This window comes from Erpetoichthys calabaricus, chromosome 15, assembly GCF_900747795.2.
Source record: "Erpetoichthys calabaricus chromosome 15, fErpCal1.3, whole genome shotgun sequence".
In the NCBI taxonomy this organism is placed as follows: Eukaryota; Metazoa; Chordata; class Cladistia; order Polypteriformes; family Polypteridae; genus Erpetoichthys; species Erpetoichthys calabaricus.
The window spans coordinates 39,517,661-39,539,134 of NC_041408.2; the positions used below are offsets into that span (position 1 = coordinate 39,517,661).

Consider the following 21,474-nt stretch of genomic DNA (forward strand, 5'->3'; position numbering starts at 1 on the left):
AAGCAGCTGAAACTGATTAACAACCCTCTCTGCTGTTTAACTGACCAGATCAATATCCCAGAAGTTTCATTGACCTGATGCTATATTCTGATTAAAAAGTGTTCCTTTAATTTTTTGAGCAGTATATAGCCCTCTGGGAATCCAATGTACTGCTGCAACACTGGGGGCTGCCATCTAGCATTTTGGTCCTTCCAATATGTCGGCCTCCTAGCAGGGGACGGACCCTAACCTCCATTCCCACTCTGCGATCAGTCATCACGGCACAATCGAATGTCCAAACCCCTGTTACTTGACACCATTCAGAACCTTCCCAGTCAATTCACTAGGGGTTCCATTTTTCTGACTGGTACTGGAATCACCTTCCTGTACTGTGGCATCAACCAAGGTGGAGATTCCAAGCCTACACCTTTTCAGGAAGTCTTTCACCCTCTTCATCGGTGATTCGGTGGTCCTGTCCTGCCTTTCCAGTATGTCCTTCAAAGTATCCATCATCTGTAACAAAGATCGTACAAGGTGGAGTACCCTCTGCAGCTCCTATTTGTCAAACCTATTACTAACCATATCGGCTGGTGGCTCTCTCAGGGTTTATACAGTCCTGGCCGCCAACCAAGAGCAATTGAGCAGGCGCCTTTCCTGCACACGCTCCATCGGTTCCTTTTTAGGCATGCGGAAGGACAAGTTGAAGGGGCAGCCTTTCACTTGGCCTGCTGGTTCCGCCCACACCCATTTATCGGTGATAATGTGGCATTCCCCATCAGATGCCTTACCTACTTCGGCAAAGGTGACATGAGTCTTCTCTGCCCCCTTTCCTCTTTGTGGGCTATCGTCCGTTGGGCGATGGTCTAGGCAACATAGGGGTCACCTACTGCGCTGGGTCCTTCCTATGTCCTGTGGGCTGGTAATGTGCTTCTACCCTGCAAACAGCGTTTTGGTATCTTCAGTGCCTGGAGGCTCCAAGATTGCACTGCTGTCAGCTTCCTAAGGAGCGCACAGCATTTGCCAAAAGAGCGTGCGGCTTCTCGTTTCATAGGAGGTAAGTGATGGCAAAAGATGTAAAACACTCGTGGGACTTAGTGTTCTCACAGTTGGCCATTCCCTCCTTCCTGGGTGTGTTGTTCAGCATGCTTCGGCTTCAGCAAGCCTTGTTGCTCCCAGACAACTTGTGCTCAGCTCAGCGCTACCCTTGCGTCTGGCTTGGCCCTTCTTTGTCCTATCACGAATGGGGCAACGTGTCACAGTGCCTCTTCTACTGGCATTGTGTGCACACCGCCACGCTTTCATGTGCTGTCACTGCTGTGTCGGGGTAGCCACAGAATTTAAAGTGTAAGTCCCTGCCTCGCAGACAGTCAGGAATCCTGCTGACTACACCATTTGTGGTCTGCAGATGGTGCTCCAGCCACCCAAACCCAATAAAGACAGACACAGGACACATGTTCAGCGTACAATTTTTTAAAAAATTTTTTGTTTTTCCTCCTGGCAAACGCTTTCTCCCATTTCCCACCTGCACAGAAGAGTTAAAGCACAAAGCACACTTCTTCTTTTTTCTTTCTCTCACTCTCCACTCCACCTGACAAGCTTCTTCCTTTTCCACCTCACTCTGGCTGTGAAGTGACGCACCTCCTTTCAAGCCACACCCAAGAGTATTCCAGGTGGATTGTTAGGGAGGTCTAGAGTCACTCCCAGGCATGGAGGAAGCCCAACGTAGTGCTCTGCGTCTGCCCCTCGCGACCCCCACGGAACCCAACAGGGCAGTGCCAAACCACAACCCCCACGGACCACTCTCTCTCCCCCGGTTCTTCCATAATATTGGCATCCTAGCCAGGCAGGGCCCCCAGCCATCAATATATATTTATCTCCACCTGTGAACCATTAAGACAGTAGACCATTGAAGTAAGTCTAAATGTTGATCCATCACATATCTAAGGTCCCTGTTGTAATAAATATGCTTTCTGAGGTTGGTTTGTAGGTGACCCATCAGGATTTACTTGCTTAGCATCTCAAAAGATGCATAGTCACTGCCCAATATTGGAAGTAATGTGTTACCTGGTTTACATAGTGGCCTCCATGCATGTTGGCCCCTACAACTATTTTTTTGTCATTGAGTATATATGCAGGTGCATATATTTAGAAGTTAATTTAAACACTTTAAAATGTTTATGCACTTAACACCATATGAAAACCGAAATGGTATGTTTTGCCATTTCCCTTTTATAATGAAACTAGCTGTGTAAACCCGTGCTGTTAAAAGTCTGTGCTCCTAAAAACTATTGAAATCGTCAGAAAAAAATAGAAATTGAAAGGAACTACTCTGGGCATCTCTCTCCTAGGAGGATTCATTTTGCTGACGTGCTTGCATCACTTGTGTATTAGCGGCGCAAGCAAAAGTAAAAGGGATACCATTTTGCTGTTGTTAGCAGCTAAGCGACTTTGTCTTTCTTCTGAGGTTTCGTTTTACTGATGTGCTGGCCCCGCTTTTGTTATTTGTGGCTAAGCGAGTTTTATGTTTCCTCAGAAGAGGAACCCCTGACTCCACCTCTCACTTCTGGGCCGGACAGGCACACAGACTTCCACGCGTAGACGTTTATATATAAGTTACTCCACCCGATATTGAAAATTCTAGACCAAGTAATGGGCAGGGGCACTTCATGAAATCAAAGGATTGTATTTTGTTGAACACACTGCGCTATGCTCATTTTCTGGATATGTTTATTTAGTAACTACAAACAATACGAGCTAAGTAACCATTAAAAAAAAATGTCATTTTTGATAGAGAATTTCTTTACTTTAATGTCTATTCTGAGAGATAAGTGTTCTGTAATAATATTTAATAGGGTAAAAAACAAACTATTAAATCTGTCATTATGCACAAGTAATGCAAAAATATTCAATTTCCTATCTAAAATCAATTTTTATTTTTATATGGCTGCTTATGTACAATGGAAATGTTTGCTTTTAATTAATGAAGTATAAACAAACGTCAAAATTGGTGAGTGGACACTTCACCAATTTCAGTAAATTATGCTGTGTGAATTTTGTTATAAATGCACCACTATGCATTAGCATCTTTGTCAGTTGCATTATCTGGATGAATCTTTTACCTCATATATATATATATATATCTACAGTATATATATATATATATATATATATATATATATATAATATAGATAGATAGATATAGATATATATATATATAGATAGATATAGATATATATATTCATGGCATTCGTAGTCTGAATCACAATCTGATTGTTTGGGTGGTTACCTACCAGGTAACGCTTGTGGTTGGTCAGCAAGTCGGCTAACATCCGCCACGGTGCCCTCTTTCAGTTGCGAGAAGCAGATCATAGAATGGTTGAAATAGTTTACTGTCAAATAATGCAAAGAGTACGCGACACGTGTTTCACCCTAATTCTGGGCTCATCAGGCGTACACACTCACTGCACTCCCTCTCAGGAATTGAACCTCGGATGTCAGCGCTAGAGGCGAAGCCCCTAACGTTGCGCCACGGCGTGTGGTTCGTTCATTTGACAGCATGTAGATCGGGGTAATTACATTCATGACATTCGTAGTCTGAATCACAATCTGATTGTTTGGGTGGTTATATATATATATATATATATATCTATATATATACAGGGTAGGATTCAAAAGCCTTTGTTCAAAAAGACAAATTTATTGAGCAAATCGGTACAACTAATTAATAGTCTTCAAAATAGGCACCTCCTGCATCAATACACTTTTGTAGGCGGCTTTTCCATGACTCGAAGGCGTCCACGTAGGCCTGTTCCGGGATGGCTGCAAGGGCTGCCTTGACATTTGCTTGGATATCCTCGATCGAGTCGAAGCGTTTTCCTTTCAGCGCTGATTTTAAGCACGGAAACAAGAAGAAGTCAGAAGGCGACATGTCCGGACTGTAGGGAGGCTGGGGGACCACCGGAACGTTCACCCGGGCCAGTTAGGCGCTCACAATGAAGGCGGTGTGGCTGGGCGCGTTATCGTGGTGAAGCTTCCAGCTGCCCTTGATGTCCCTTCGCTTGCGCGCGACGCTTCTTTTCAGCCTTTTCAGGACTTCCAAGTAGTAAGCAGCATTCACGGTCTGTCCTTGCGGGACAAACTCGTAGTGGATGATCCCCTTCACTCCGAAGAAGGCAATGAGCATGGTCTTCGTCTTCAATTTGCTCATCCGCGCTTTCTTGGGACGGGGTGCGTTTGAGGTGTGCCACTCAGAGCTTTGTCGTTTTGTCTCTGGGTCGTACTGAAAAGTCCAAGTTTCGTCGCCAGTTATCACTTTTTCAAGAATGCCAGGATCGTCTTCGCACATTTGCAGCAGTTCTTGACATCGGAGTACTTGGTTGTTTTTTTGTTCTTCAGTCAAAACTCTCGGCATGAGTTTGGCGCAGACCTTCCGCATGTGCAAGTCCTCGGTAACAATGCGTTGCACCGTTGCCTCCGATAAGTCCAGGGCCTCTGCTACTTGGTAGAGACTTAAACGCCGGTCCATTTTCAAAAAATCACACACTCGCTGCACATTAACGTCAGTTCGGGCCGACATTGGGCGTCCAGACCGGAGTTCATCGGTCACCTCTTCCCGGCCCTCCCTAAAAGCCTTGTGCCACTTTTTCGCTTGAGAATAGGATAGACACTCAGTCCCAAACGCCTGTTGAAGCATTGCGAACGTTTCGGAAGGAGACTTGCCCAACCGCAAGCAGAACTTGATCACGTACCATTGCTCTAACGAACTTTCCATTCCACCGTGTAACGCACTACCGCACAGGGGTTCCCGTCAAGGCTGATCCTACCACTCCGAAAGCTCGGAGCGGTAGGAGCTCCGTTGCGTTGTGAAGCCAACACCCACCGTCACCGTCGCTGGCAAGTGGGGCGCGCGGCGAGGTACGTTCGCGTCAGAACAAAATGAGGCTCATTACTTTTGAATCCTACCCCCTGTATATATATCTATATCTATATATCACAAACCTAAAAACAGTGTTGATTTTATTAATGTTTTAAATTATGAAAGCTATTATTTACTGTCTAAATGTCAATGAAACATGTTTATGAAAATCCTTCTAGAATGTATTGCTTTTGTCAGTTAATTGATGTCATGAATTTGCTCAAGATACCATGTCTCTGAAATTCAGCAAAAATGGTTCCATCACTGGATGAAATACAGTGGTGCAGTAATTAACTTTTGTCACATAACCCCAGGCACCTACATTGAAATTCTGGGAGACGTTTGCATAATTTCCCTATGCCCTTCTGCTTTTTCTCCGTGTATGCTATTTTTCTTACGACATCTCATTTGTGGTTGTTTGGGAACCCTAAATTGATTCAGTTTGGGTGAGTGTATGAATGCCCACAACCCAGTTATAAAATAAACATGTTAATGTTACCCTGCTCTCCAATATGTTTTCCTTTGAATGAAAATGTGCATTTTTTGTTGTTAAATAAAGGAACAGTAAAGGTGTGGGATCCAAGACAGAAGGAAAGCCCTGTTGCTAACATGGAGCCAGCAGAAGGTGAAGCAAAGAGAGACTGTTGGACTGTAGCGTTTGGTAAGTTTAATTTTTAATTAATTTTTATTGTAGTAATGTTAATTAATAATAATATAATAATAGTAATTCTGTACATTTATATAGCGCTTTTCTCACTACTCAAAGTTCTGTCCACGCAGGGTCGACCTGGGATGTCAACCTATGATATCCTTACTGAGAGGCAGCAGCACTTCCACTGCTGAATTTGTGATAAATTTTAAAATACTCAATAAAATACAATTTTCTTATATTATTTGTGAAAAATAGCTCTCAATAATTTGCACTGCCTGTATTTTTAAAAAGTAATTTTTAATCACCACTTATTATGAGTCACTCCTATGAATTATTGTTTACACGCATAAATCACTTTGCTTGCTGTGCTGAAATTAATTTCAACCAAAACTGAAACTTTGAAAGGAGTCACTTAATATAATCTGGTATGCAGCCGTTTTGTCATTTTAATAATCTACTGTATGTTACTTTAATCAGAATCACTTTTATTCATCAGTACTTAATGTACAGGAAATTGACTTGGTAGATTAGGAGCTGCTTGTAACATAACACAATGTCACATACAAATAACATAAATAGCCTAAGTTAAAAACAAAAATTTCATACAAAGTTGTAGAATAGAACAAATATAAAGGAGATGTGCAAATGATGATGTGAAAGTGTGTGTAGTGTGTGTGCACAGGCACACATGTACATGTACTGTACATATGCTGTATACACCTTCATACAGTATATGACAGAATGCATGAATATACAAAGAAGACAGGTTAAGTTACTGGTTTGAGAGGGCTATGGCTGTAGGAAAGAAACTATTGATTTGTCTCTTAGTCTTAGTTTTAATTGATCTTAAGAATTTACCAAAGGGGAGTTTTTCGAATAAGTGATGAGCTGGATGAGATGTGTGGTGATCTTTTGACATGGTTAGTGACATGAGATGTATACAGGTCTTCAACAAATGGAAAAGTACAGCCATTTATTTTCCTCAGCTGACCTCACAACACACTGTAATTTATTTTTGGAGGGTGCCGCTGCTGAACCAAATCAGACAACAATGGAGAATATACTTTCAGTTATGGCTTTGTAAAATTGAACTGGTATTGGCTGGGAAATATTTAATTTCTTTAGTTGGTATGATAAGTACAACCACTGTTGAGCCATTTTAGTGATTATAGTGGTGTCAATGTCCGGGCTGAGAATGTTTGTGATAGTTCTGCCCAGAAATGTGAAGAATTCCACCATATTTATTGCAGAATTATTCATTTCTAGTGGGGGAGGTTATAACTGCTGTTTCAGAAACTCACTAACCATTTCCACTGTCTTGGTTGTATCAAGGACAAGGTTGTTAGATGCACACCAAGACATTCTATAAGGTGTTTTGATGCCATTAGCAATTAGACCAGTAATGGTGGTGTCCTCAGCAAACATAATGATTCTAACTGAAGGATCTGTGGACCTACAGTCACATGTATACAAGGAATATAGTAGGAGGGAAAGAACAAAGCCTTGAGGGGCCACCTGTGCTAATAGGGAGACAGTCAGAGAGGTGGGAACCCAAATGAATGTATTGTTTAAGGTTTGTCAGAAAACTGTAAATCCATTTACAGATAGAGGGATTCAGATCAGTCTGTAGAAGTTTAGTTCACAACAGTTAAGGAACAATAGATTGAAGTCTACAAACAGTATTCTGGCATATGTACCTTTACAGTCCAGATGTTCCAGGTTGATTGCATCATCCACAGATCTGTTTGCTTGATATGCAGTCTGTAGAGGGTCAAGGTCAGTAGCAGTTACGGACTTCAGTTGGGTTAGAACAAGCCTTTCAAATATTTTCATTAGAACTGATGTAAGAGCAATAGTTCTGTAATCATTGAGGCAGCTTATTTTATCACTTTTGGGAACAGGAACAATAACAGAAGATTTAAATCTATCTGGCATGGTGTACTGTGCAAGAGACTGGTTAAAGATTTTATCTGTGAAAAGAGGAGCAAGCTGCCTAGCAGTGTTTGATTGTTGTAGGTGAGACAGAATCCGAAACGGCTGACTTTCTGCAGTTCTATGATGCAGACAGCTTCCACACATCATATTCTTTAAAACAACAGGAAGGAGGGGGTGAGGCTTTTGTGAAGAAGTGAATGGTGTCAAAACCACTTCAGAGCTGTGGGATTATTTGGTACTCAGCACCTTGTTCAAATCTGCCGTAAAACAAGTTTATCAGGGAGTGACGAATCTGATTAAGCATTGTGAGATGTTTTTTGGTAATTAGAAACAGACTGAAGGCTTCTCTATACAGAGGATCTATTGTTTGCTGAAAACTGAAGCTGAAGATTATTTTTGTGTTTCTGTTTAGCATATGTGATTGCATTGTTTTGCCTATTCTTGGCCTGTCTGTAAGCATCCTTATCACCAGTTTTATGTGCATGTGTTGGATTTCCACGTAAATTATTCAGTTTAGGAAGCCTGATTTAAGATACTTTTAGGCACTTCTAATGATCTTAATTCAATGAAATTGGATTTTTTTTTTCAATACATGGGTGACACAATGGCAAATGATACAACAATTCTAAATTTTACTGTGAAATTAGGTGTAAGTTTAAGAGAAATAAAAGTAATTTTGAAGAAAGAGCAATTTGTAGATTAGTAATAATAATTATCTCAGAACATGAAGATTGTGCCACAGTCATAATATATAGCTCGATCGCTGAGAGACAAATGAGTGTCAAGCAGCGCACTCACACTCCTCAATCCTAGTAGATCCCCACAATGTGTCTCACCCCCCAACCCCCGCTCCCACCATTTTGAAAGGCTTTTTTTACTTTAGATCAAGTGTGGATCTCATCGCAGATGGATCATTTGCTTACTTATTATTTGCTGTAAACAAGAACTGAGTATGACCTTTTTTTTTCCTCATAAACTGAGTATTCAGAAAAGAGGGAATGATCCACCATTAAGGTGTTATTGAGTGGCCAAAATCTTGTTCTTTTTCAACATGCTTAAATATTTTAATTTCTTAATTATTGTGGTCAATGTAAACCCCTGAATATCAAAATTCTTTTGAAATAAAAGTCATGTCAATATCATGTTGTGTTCTAGAGACTTTGAGGATAAAAGGTGCAAATGTCCAAAAATGGCAACTTCTGAAGAGGTGGGCTGTTTTTTTTGGGTTTTTTTTCTAGCTATTTATACATAGAAAATCTAACATTTTTAGCATATTGAATGAAAAATAAGATGAATTTTAACTTGTCCACCACAGGGAAGTTAAATCAGTTAATGAGGATCTATGTTTCATCTTCTATCCGAATGAACAAGGCTCATAAATTGGAGAAAGTCTACATTAATATTTTCACATTCTCTGTTGTGATACAAAACATTGCCCAGACACGCTTGTTGAAATAAGCAAAATAATGCAGATTATTTATAATATAAGGATAACAGAAGATGAACACATGCAACTATATAGATATACTGTATATGTATTGTGGCGGGCGGCCGGGTCCCATTCCCGGCTGGGACGCCCCTTCTACATATGTTCCGGGGGAGCATCCATGGGTGTCTCTCTACCTCCCCTGGAACGCATGGTGGCAGCCTCCCTGCCTGACGATGGTGCCTCAGTTTCCCGCAGGGTTTCATGGGAGATGGAGTTCTCCACAACCCTGTGTGGATCTGGGACAGCCGCCAGAGGGTGCTGCATGGATCCCGGAGCCCACCTGGATATCTCTGCGGCCCCGCCCGGAAGTGCAGTTATCTACAGGTGATCAAGAACCTGGAGCACTTCCGGGTGGGCTATAAAAAGGGCCAGCATGCACCACTCAGGAACCAGAATCGGGAGGAAGAGGGCGAGGTTGCCTGGGAGGAGTGGTGGTGCCAGAGGAAGGATTGTTTGTGCTCTGTATAAAGTGCTTTGGGACTGTGTTGGGCCTGTGGGACACAGGGAAGACGTGCCTCACAGCTGAATAAAAAATAAAAGCTTGTGTGATTTTACACGTGCCTCTGCGTCAGTCTGTGCCTGTTCGGGCGGTGTGCAAAAGTTTTAGGCAGGTGTGAAAAAAATGCTGTAAACAAAGAATGCTTTCAGAAATATAAATAATGATTGTTTATTATTATCAATTTACAAAATACAAAGTGAGCGAACAAAAGAAAAATCTAAATCAAATCAATATTTGGTGTTACTACCTTTTGCCTTCAAACCAGCATCAATTCTTATAGGTATACTTGCACAAAGTCAGGGATTTTGTAGGATTATAGTCAGGTGTATGATCAACCAATTATACCAAACAGGTGCTAATGATCATCAATGTCACACGTAGGTTGAAACACAGTCATTAACTGAAACAGAATCAGCTGTGTAGGAGGCTTAAAACTGGGTGAGGAACAGCCAAACTCTGCTACCAATGTGAGGTTGTGGATGACAGTTTCATGTCATGGCAAGATTGAGCACAGCAACAAGACACAAGGTAGTTATACTGCATCAGCAAGGTCTCTCCCAGACAAAGATTTCAAAGCAGACTGGGGTTTCAAGATGTGCTGTTCAAGCTCTTTTGAAGATGCACAAAGAAACGGGCAACGTTGAGGATTGTAGACACAGTGGTTGGCCAAGGAAACTTAGTGCAGCAGATGAAAGACACATCAAGCTTATTACCATTCGAAATCAGAAGATGTCCAGCAGTGCCATCAGCTCAGAACTGGCAGAAACCAGTGGGACCCAGGTACACCCATCTACTGTCCGGAGAAGTCTGGCCAGAAGTGGTCTTCATGGAAGAGTTTCAGCCAAAAAGCCATACCTCCGACGTGGAAACAAGGCCAAGCGACTCAAGTATGCACGAAAACAAAAAATGGCAGCAGGTGCTCTGGACTGATGAGTCAAAATTTGAAATATTTGGCTGTAACAGAAGGCAGTTTGTTCGTCGAAGGGCTGGAGAGCAGTACAATAATGAGTGTCTGCAGGCAACAGTGAAGCATGGTGGAGGTACCTTGAACGTTAGGGCTGTATTTCTGGAAATGGAGTTGGAGATTTGGTTAGGATTAATGGTGTTCTCAATGCTGAGAAATATAGGCAGATACTTATCCATCATACAATACCATCAGGGAGGCGTATGATTGGCCCCAAATTTATTCTGCAGCAGGACAAGGACCCCAAACATACAGACAAAGTCATTAAGAACTATCTTCAGCGTAAAGAAGAACAAGAAGTCCTGGAAGTGATAGTATGGCCCCCACAGAGCCCTGATCTCAACATCATCGAGTGTGTCTGGGATTACATGGAGACAGAAGGATGTGAGGAAGCCTACATCCAGAGAAGATATGTGGTTAGTTCTCCAAGATGTTTGGAACAATCTACCAGCCGAGTTCCTTCAAAAACTGTGTGCAAGTGTACCTAGAAGAATTGATGCTGTTTTGAAGGCAAAGGGTGGTCACACCAAATATTGATTTGATTTAGATTTCTCTTTTGTTCATTCACTGCATTTTGTTGATTGATGAAAATAAATGATTAACACTTTCATTTTTGAAAGCATTCTTTGTTTACAGCATTTTTTCACACCTGCCTAAAACTTTTGCACAGTACTCTAGGTTGATGGACAAATGACACAAACAACACAAAACATAAAATTACAAAAACTTAGTTTTAGTTTTTCTTTCCTATAGCAAAAGGCACATAGTTTATCAGTTCTATCTCATGGCTTAGATAGAACTTTCCAGTCTTATAGGAAAAGTCCCACAAATTAAGAACCGTAATTTTTCAGTTCATGAGATTAAGATAGATAAGTGCTCTAGCTGCTTATGACAGGCCACTGAGCCCTAGGTAATTGCAGATCCATTATTAGGACTACCTGCCCAACCTTAAAATTCAGGTTAGAATTCAGCAACTTCTGTCAGATCTGAAGATTTGGCAAATCGAGTGAATGAACTGACTCCAAAAATGATCAGCAGTGACCTGGCTTTGTCTATAATGTTGGAATCCCAGAATTTAACTAGGTCCATACACAGCTTGAGGAAGAGATGCAATAAGTTAGGCATGATAGGGTCTGTGTCGGATGATACATTTCCTAGTGGCTTAGAGTTAAGAATACTTTCAACCTCAATCAATGCAGTCATCAGAACTTCATCCCATACAACTTAGTTTTTGCGAATGACTTGTAAGGAAGACTTGACAGATTTAATTTCCCTCTCCTACACTCCGCTGGAATGTGAGACATGAGGTGGATTAAACCTGAAATTCATTTTTGATTAGCTATTTGGGTTTCAAATCTGGTTCCAATGCAACAAAGGCCTCCTTGAGCTCCCGATCACCTCCTCAGAAATTGGTGTCTTGGTCACATAGGAATTCATAAGGCTTTCCTCTTCTTGCCAAAAGCGTCTGACTGCAAGTAAAAAGGCACCTGTATCCATGCTGCATAGCAGGTCCAGATGTGTGCACCTTGTAGTAAGGCATTTGAATATTTTACCCCACCTTTCCTCATGTCTTCAGCCAATTTTGATTGTATAAGGGCCAATACAATCAATCCCTATTGACCAGAACGGGGGATGATGAATTCGTAGACGACCTGAGGGAAGATCAGCTATTTTAGGTAGAACTGGTTTACTGCACCACTTCCTGCACTCCACACAACTTCTCTGGTGTTTCTTTACAGCCTGATGACCTCTTGAGTATCCAATAGGTTCTTCTTAGATCTGCAAATACTCTTTCAGGACCAGCATGTAAAAGATGATTGTCATAGTCTTGAATTACTAGCACTGTCACTTGGTGTTCTGGGGCTAGTATTATAGGATGAAGTGCGTCTTCAGGTAGTGCAGTAGCTTTTTGGAGTCTGCCACCCACTCTGAGCAGACCCAAGGAAGGATCTAGTAATGGAACAAATTAACTTAACACTAGAATTACCAGAGCCTACGAAAAAACTCGTAAATCCGTCCCACCTTAAATCGCGTCTTAAATCCGTTTGCACCTCTCCGCCAGAGTCCTTTGTAATCTAAATGTGCTGATAAACAAAAGCTACTAGCAGCCAGCTATTCCATCCCCCCACCGACTTAGAATGAACTTCTCCTAGCTCAAGCCTTGCCTTGATTTGATTACCTGGGATTGAAGTGGAGTTTTAGGGTGGAAATAATTCCAGCGTTATTTGGAATACACGCATTTCATGTGTGTTCCATTTCTATAGTAGGCTGTGCAAACACATTTTTAAAACAGAAACGTTTTTAATATTCTAATAGTAAATGACAAAATGTAGGCATAAACTATATAACGTATGAAGCCTGAAGTCCATATATCAAAGAAACACTTTCACAAAAGGTACAAATAAGAGAACACGTGCGCTTTCATTCAAAAATATAAAAGAAAAAAAAAAAGCCGCGTTAGCATGCCGCATTGACAGTCTTACTACAAAAGCCGCGGTGGCGTAATGGTATCAGCTCCTGACTGGGGATCAGAGGGTGGCGAGTTCGATCCCGCACGGCTCCACTTGGAGAAGTGAACTGCTCTTATTCTTACAATTTTAGAATAACAACATAAATTTGATTTCAGTCTGTAACAGCCGGTGTAACTTATGATACTGGTAAAGGTTAGCTTTTTTTTTTTTTTTTTTTTAATTCACTTTTCATTCTCGCAGTCGCATTCAGAATCAATCCATACAACCCCATCTGACACAGCTGGTTTCACATAAATAAAAGTGCACTTTTATTCAAGACTATAACCGAAGAATAAAGAAAGCAAGTTACAGTTGGTGGTTGATACGACAGCTTGCGTGGTGCAATGTTAAGAACTGCTGATTTCCGATCCGTGCTATATAAAATCATCACATTCAAATATTAACAGTTCCCACACACCCAAGGTCCGCCATTCCTACATTTACGACGTGTACTTGTTGCAGTGTACACACCTCTCTGTGCTATGGTTCCTATTACAGTGAATGAGCACCTGACACTGTACTTTCTTCCCTGGGGGAAGCTGAGGTCTTAGAACGGAAGTTTGTTGATGCTGTATCATCTTTTCTTTTCCCATCGCCTTTTCCTGTAAGAAGCGACAACGAAGTTCCTCTGCAAGGTGAGCCATGAACACTCTTCTTTTCTCAGTGGACCCCGTGCATGCCTTATACAGTACGTGTGCGTTCATCGCTGCTAGGTCAAGGATGTTGTAGAACACAGCAACCGGCCACCTGCGTGTTCCTGTTCGCACTGAACAAGCACGCGCCTTCTGGTCCATGATGTCAACGCCACGCTGGGGAAAAAAGAAAGACAAATATATGTGACATTTTGAAGAAATCATTTTATCACCAGAATAGCACCAGAATACTTCGTCACACTAATATTTTTTTCATTAGCATACCTTCATGTGGTTGTAGTCTGTGTCCGTGTTTGTTTGTTTTTTTTTTTTTTATCTTGCCCAATCTCCACATCATGGTGCATTGTGCTGAGAATGCAGACAGACTTCTTCTTTTTGGGCACATACACTGTCAGCATGGCACTGGGAGATCTAAACACCAGCGTGGAGAATTGTTCGTGTACTGAACTGACTTTAGCTGCAGGTGGAAGTTCCCGTCGCACTTTATTCATGGTGCCAAGCAGAGTTGTATTGCGGTGCAGCAGTCTATTAGCCAGCGAAAGTGACGTGAAGAAGTTGTCTGTTGTTACGGTTCTGCCTTTTTGGATTGCGGCAGATTTGGAGACAAAGTACATGTGCAATGCCACTCCTTATTTAGGAAAAGATCCCAGTCGTCCCACGGGAGAAAGACTTTCCGAGTCTGTGGTCATAAAGCTTATGGAGCCATTTCTGGACAAAGGCAGAACCGTAACAACAGACAACTTCTTCACGTCACTTTCGCTGGCTAATAGACTGCTGCACCGCAATACAACTCTGCTTGGCACCATGAATAAAGTGCGACGGGAACTTCCACCTGCAGCTAAAGTCAGTTCAGTACACGAACAATTCTCCACGCTGGTGTTTAGATCTCCCAGTGCCATGCTGACAGTGTATGTGCCCAAAAAGAAGAAGTCTGTCTGCATTCTCAGCACAATGCACCATGATGTGGAGATTGGGCAAGATAAAAAAACAAAAAAAAACAAACACGGTCACAGACTACAACCACATGAAGGTATGCTAATGAAAAAAATATTAGTGTGACGAAGTATTCTGGTGCTATTCTGGTGATAAAATGATTTCTTCAAAATTTCACATATATTTGTCTTTCTTTTTTCCCCAGCGTGGCGAAGACATCATGGACCAGAAGGCGCATGCTTGTTCAGTGCGAACAGGAACACGCAGGTGGCCGGTTGCTGTTTTCTACAACATCCTTGACCTAGCAGCGATGAACGCACACGTACTGTATAAGGCATGCACGGGGTCCACTGAGAAAAGAAGAGTGTTCATGGCTCACCTTGCAGAGGAACTTCGTCGTCGCTTCTTACAGGAAAAGGCGATGGAAAAAGAAAAGATGATACAGCATCAACAAACTTCCATTCTAAGACCTCAGCTTCCCCCAGGGAAGAAAGTACAGTGTCAGGTGCTCATTCACTGTAATAGGAACCATAGCACAGAGAGGTGTGTACACTGCAACAAGTACACGTCGTAAATGTAGGAATGGCGGACCTTGGGTGTGTGGGAACTGTTAATATTTGAATGTGATGATTTTATATAGCACGGATCGGAAATCAGCAGTTCTTAACATTGCACCACGCAAGCTGTCGTATCAACCACCAACTGTAACTTGCTTTCTTTATTCTTCGGTTATAGTCTTGAATAAAAGTGCACTTTTATTTATGTGAAACCAGCTGTGTCAGATGGGGTTGTATGGATTGATTCTGAATGCGACTGCGAGAATGAAAAGTGAATTAAAAAAAAAAAAAGCTAACCTTTACCAGTATCATAAGTTACACCGGCTGTTACAGACTGAAATCAAATTTATGTTGTTATTCTAAAATTGTAAGAATAAGAGCAGTTCACTTCTCGAAGTGGAGCCGTGCGGGATCGAACTCGCCACCCCCTGATCCCCAGTCAGGAGCTGATACCATTACGCCACCGCGGTGGTTGTAGTAAGACTGTCAATGCGGCATGCTAACGCGGCTTTTTTTTTTTTTTTTTTTATAGAATGAAAGCGCACGTGTTCTCTTATTTGTACCTTTTGTGAAAGTGTTTCTTTGATATATGGACTTCAGGCTTCATACGTTATATAGTTTATGCCTACATTTTGTCATTTACTATTAGAATATGAAAAACGTTTCTGTTTTAAAAATGTGTTTGCACAGCCTACTATAGAAATGGAACACACATGAAATGCGTGTATTCCAAATAACGCTAGAATTATTTCCACCCTAAAACTCCACTTCAATCCCAGGTAATCAAATCAAGGCAAGGCTTGAGCTAGGAGAAGTTCATTCTAAGTCGGTGGGGGGATGGAATAGCTGGCTGCTAGTAGCTTTTGTTTATCAGCACATTTAGATGACAAAGGACTCTGGCGGAGAGGTGCAAACGGATTTAAGACGCGATTTAAGGTGGGACGGATTTACGAGTTTTTTCGTAGGCTCTGGTAATTCTAGTGTTAAATGGCTCTTAGAAGACACAAGTTTGTTAGCCCTCAGAGCACTGATTTCTTTGGGGGACAGCATCTTCTGTTTCAGTACGTGCTTCTGCAGACATGGGTGAAGCAGACACCCCATGTAGGGCTTGATATGTGGCTATAATGAGATCATACATTGATTTGCACTTACTCCAGTCAAGTATGGGAGTGTTGCTAACCGATACGTTACCACAAAATGTGGACTTTCAGAGCTCCTCTGATTTCTCTATCTTCATAAGTCAAACAGGCCAACAGATAATCTCAACAGAGTCTTGCCCCGAGTATTGATTACTGTCTGAAGCAACATATCACCAGTTCTCAGATCCAACCAGATTCTATATCTTGTTCCTTAACCCACTTCTTCCTTTCTGTGTGGCTCAGTTTACTGAAGGTTGCACAGGCACTGAGGTAATGTTCATGGTTATTGCAACATGTATCTTTGATAGTGTGCACTTTTCAGAGGTTGGTTCCTAATAAGATACAACCTTCAGCTTGCATTTATAATTAATATTCTTTTGCTTGCATGCTGTAGCATTTTTACAGTTCTACTTTTACCGATATTTTCAAAGTGTTTGGCTAGTTTTGAAGGTTGTCCAAGACTTTTAACTGTTTTAGCTTTCTCATCAGTATCTTCTGTGCCCGTATTTTTATTGCCATCTGCACATTTTACAAGTTTACTATCTATAAGAGCAGCTTTGTCATTAATACAAATTGAACTATCAGTCCAAGCATAGACTCTGGAAGAGCTTCACTGATGACCTCAATTTTCTGATTTTAAAAGTGATGGCAAGATTTTGGACATAAGTTTAGAAATCAGAATCATCCGTATTTCCCTAATGTATAAGAAAGTTGCTGAGCTATGTTTAGACTTAAGTCTAAACTGAAACTTCGTGCCAGCAAAGCAGCAGGTCCAGATGGAGTATCGCCACGACTGCTGAAGGTCTGTGCATCAGAGCTGGGGGGTCCTCTACAGCGCATCTTCAACCTGAGCCTGGAACAGGGGAGAGTCCCGAGACTTTGGAAAACATCTTGCATCACCCCAGTCCCAAAGGTATCACGTCCTAATGAGCTGAATGACTTCCGGCCTGTCGCTCTGACGTCACATGTGATGAAGACCATGGAGAGGCTGCTGCTTCACCACCTGAGGCCACAGGTCCAACACGCCCTTGACCCTATGCAGTTCGCATACCAGGAGAAGGTGGGAGCGGAGGATGCCATCATCTATATGCTACACCGATCACTCTCCCACTTGGACAGAGGCAGTGGTGCTGTAAAAATTATGTTTCTAGACTTCTCTAGCGCCTTCAATACCATCCAACCTCTGCTCCTTAGGGACAAGCTGACAGATACCTGGTGGCATGGATCGTGGACTATCTTACAAACAGACCTCAGTATGTGCGTCTCAGGAACTTCAGGTCTGACATTGTGGTCAGCAACACAGGAGCGCCACAGGGGACTGTACTTTCTCCGGTCCTGTTCAGCCTATATACATCGGGCTTCCAATACAACTCGGAGTCCTGCCACGTGCAAAAGTTAGCTGACGACACTGCTATCGTGGGCTGCATCAGGAGTGGGCAGGAGGAGGCGTATAGGAACCTCATCAAGGACTTTGTTAAATGGTGCGACTCAAACCACCTACACCTGAACACCAGCAAAACCAAGGAGCTGGTGGTGGATATTTAGGAGGCCCAGGCCCCTCATGGACCCCGTGATCATCAGAGGTGACTGTGTGCAGAGGGTACAGACCTATAAATACCTGGGAGTGCAGCTGGATGATAAATTGGACTGGACTGCCAATACTGATTCTCTGTGCAAGAGAGGACAGATCCGGCTATACTTCCTTAGAAGACTGGCATCCTTCAACATCTGCAATAAGATGCTGCAGATGTTCTGTCAGACGGTTGTGGCGAGCGCCCTCTTCTACGTGGTGGTGTGCTGGGGAGGCAGCATTAAGAAGAAGGACGCCTCACGCCTGGACAAACTGATGAGGAAGGCAGGCTCTATTGTAGGCATGGAGCTGGACAGTTTGACATCTGTGGCAGAGTGACGGGCGCCGAGCAGGCTCTTATCAATTATGGAGAATCCACTGCATCCACTAAACAGTGTCATCGCCAGACAGAGGAACAGCTTCAGCGACAGACTGCTGTCACTGTCCTGCTCCACTGACAGACTGAGGAGATTGTTCCTCCCCCAAACTATGCGACTCTTCAATTCCACCCGGGGGGGTAAACGTTAACATTATTCAAAGTTATTGTCTGTTTTTACATGCATTTTTATTACTCTTTAATATTGTTTTTTGTATCCGTATGCTGCTGCTGGAGTATGTGAATTTCCCCTTGGGATTAATAAAGTATCTATATATCTATCTATCTAGCATTCCAAGAGACAGGATGTCAGGAGAGTCCTCGTTCGAATCAAGTAAGAAAATGCTAGATTTAGAGCAACGTTTAGTAGTAAAAATTTTCACAAAAGAAGGGAAAAAGCCAAAGGAGATCCATGAATGCATGACTGCAGTTTATGGTGAGTCTGCCCCATCATTCTACAAAGTAAAATTTTGGACAAAGCAGTTTAAGTGGGGGTAGAGAGTCCATTGAAGATGCCCCTCACACTGGATGGCCTGTGGAAGCAACCTCCACAGAAATGTGCAAGAAGGCAGAAGATTTAACACTAGAATTACCAGAGCCTACGAAAAAACTTGTAAATCCATCCCACCTTAAATCGCGTCTTAAATCCGTTTGCACCTCTCCGCCAGAGTCTTTTGTCATCTAAATGTGCTGATAAACACAAGCTACTAGCAGCCAGCTATTCCATCCCCCCACTGACTTAGAACGAACTTCTCCTAGCTCATGCCTTGCCTTGATTTGATTGCAGTATCTGGGATTGAAGTGGAGTTTTAGAGTGGAAATAATATGGCGCTGTTTGGAATACACGCATTTCATGTGTGTTCCGTTTCTATAGTAGTCTGTGCAAACACATTTTTAAAACAGAAACGTTTTTCATATTCTAATAGTAAATGACAAATGTAGGCATAAACTATATAACGTATGAAGCCTGAAGTCCATATATCAAAGAAACACTTTCACAAAAGGTACAAATAAGAGAACACGTGCGCTTTTATTCAAAAATATAACTGCACAAAAAAAAAAAAGCCACGTTAGCATGCCACATTGACACTCTTACTACAACCGCCGTGGTGGCGTAATGGTATCAGCTCCTGACTGGGAATCAGAGGGTGGCGAGTTCGATCCCGCACGGCTCCACTTCAAGAAGTGAACTGCTCTTATTCTTACAATTTTAGAATAACAACATAAATTTGAGTTCAGTCTGTAACAGCCGGTGTAACTTATGATACTGGTAAAGGTTAGCTTTTTTTTTTTTTATTAAGTCACTTTTCATTCTCGCAGTCGCATTCAGAATCAATCCATACAACCCCATCTGACACAGCTGTTTTCACATAAATAAAAGTGCACTTTTATTCAAGACTATAACCGAAGAATAAAGAAAGCAAGTTACAGTTGGTGGTTGATACGACAGCTTGCGTGGTGCAATGCTAAGAACTGCTGATTTCAAGTGACGGTGAGATACGAAAAAGGCAGCTTCGCCAGCGTTTGTGTGTCAGAACCCTTTTGGGAGGGGGGGGGGGGCGGTAGTATGCATCGTGGTACACTGCAGACCTATAGCGCGTCTTTATGTCAGATGGGGTTGTATGGATTGATTCTGAATGCGACTGCGAGAATGAAAAGTGAATTAAAAAAAAAAAAAAAAGCTAACCTTTACCAGTATCATAAGTTACACCGGCTGTTACAGACTGAAATCAAATTTATGTTGTTATTCTAAAATTGTAAGAATAAGAGCAGTTCACTTCTCGAAGTGGAGCCGTGCGGGATCGAACTCGCCACCCTCTGATTCCCAGTCAGGAGCTGATACCATTACGCCACCGCGGCGGTTGTAGTAAGACTGTCAATGCGGCATGCTAACGCGACTTTTTTTTTTTGTGCAGTTATATTTTTGAATAAAAGCGCACGTGTTCTCTTATTTGTACCTTTTGTGAAAGTGTTTCTTTGATATATGGACTTCAGGCTTCATACGTTATATAGTTTATGCCTACATTTTGTCATTTACTATTAGAATATGAAAAACGTTTCTGTTTTAAAAATGTGTTTGCACAGACTACTATAGAAACGGAACACACATGAAATGCGTGTATTCCAAATAACGTTATATTATTTCCACTCTAAAACTCCACTTCAATCCCAGATACTGTAATCAAATCAAGGCAAGGCATGAGCTAGGAGAAGTTCGTTCTAAGTCAGTGGGAGGATGGAATAGCTGGCTGCTAGTAGCTTGTGTTTATCAGCACATTTAGATGACAAAAGACTCTGGCGGAGAGGTGCAAACGGATTTAAGACGCGATTTAAGGTGGGACGGATTTACGAGTTTTTTCGTAGGCTTTGGTAATTCTAGTGTTAATTTTGTCAGACAGACGAATTAAGGTTTCCTGAATAGCTAAAGAAATGGGCATCTCGGCAGGTACAGTTTGGAAAATAATTCATGAAAAGTTGGGCATGTCAAAGGTTAGTGCAAGATGGTTTCCAAGAATGCTGAAACCACGTCAGAAGGCCATGAGGCTCCTAGTGCTGTCAGGCGCACTTGGAGATGCTCTGTGAAGATCAAGTGAATTCTTTTCATCGTTTGGTGACTGGAGATGAGAGTTGGGTCTATCTCAGAGATCCTGAGTCCAAAATGGAGTTAATGCAGTGGGAGCACAAGTCATCCCCCACCCCAAAAATGTTCAAGACAGAAAAATCTGCAGGCAAAGTCATGGCAACTGTCTTCTGTGATATTGAAGGACTTTTGCTTCTGGAGTTCATGCCACATAAGACAACCATAACTGGGGAGAGTTACGCCATCACAATGATTGCTTTGTGGGAGTCAATCAATGAGAAAAGATGAGGAAAACTCACAGCAGGTGTGCTGCTACTTCACAACAATGCACCAGTTCACATGTCACATCAATCACAGGCTGCCATCTGAGAATTTGGGTTCCAGCAGCTGAACCATCCACTCTACAGTCCTGACCTGTCTCCCTCAGATTAGTTCCTGTTCCGAGTTTTGAAGAAATCTCTCTGTTGACAGCGGTTTTTAAGTGATGAAGACGTCAGGGCAGCTATGGGGTCCTGATTTGAATGTCAAACAGAAGATTTTTTTCAAAGGGGTTAAAGTCATTGCAGGAAAAGTGGATGAAAGTGTATGGAGCTATCAGGGGATTATATTGAAAAAAAATTTTTTTTGAAAATTGTTTTCTTTCCTACTAAGGTAGATAAATTATTGAACACCCTTTGTGTATTGTGGTTTGCATACTCTTTACAATATACAGTGAATCCGGA

The 21,474-nt window shown here is 42.0% G+C and overlaps 1 protein-coding gene across 1 annotated transcript in view; it reads left to right on the forward strand.

Annotated features, from left to right (window-relative positions):
- Window positions 1–21,474, forward strand: part of dnaaf10 (dynein axonemal assembly factor 10) — a 222,300-nt gene that overhangs the window by 117,854 nt on the left and 82,972 nt on the right. Inside the window, exon 4 of the mRNA XM_028820267.2 lies at window positions 5,454–5,555. Coding sequence (XP_028676100.1) covers window positions 5,454–5,555 — 102 coding nt within the window. The remainder of the gene's footprint in view (window positions 1–5,453; window positions 5,556–21,474) is intronic.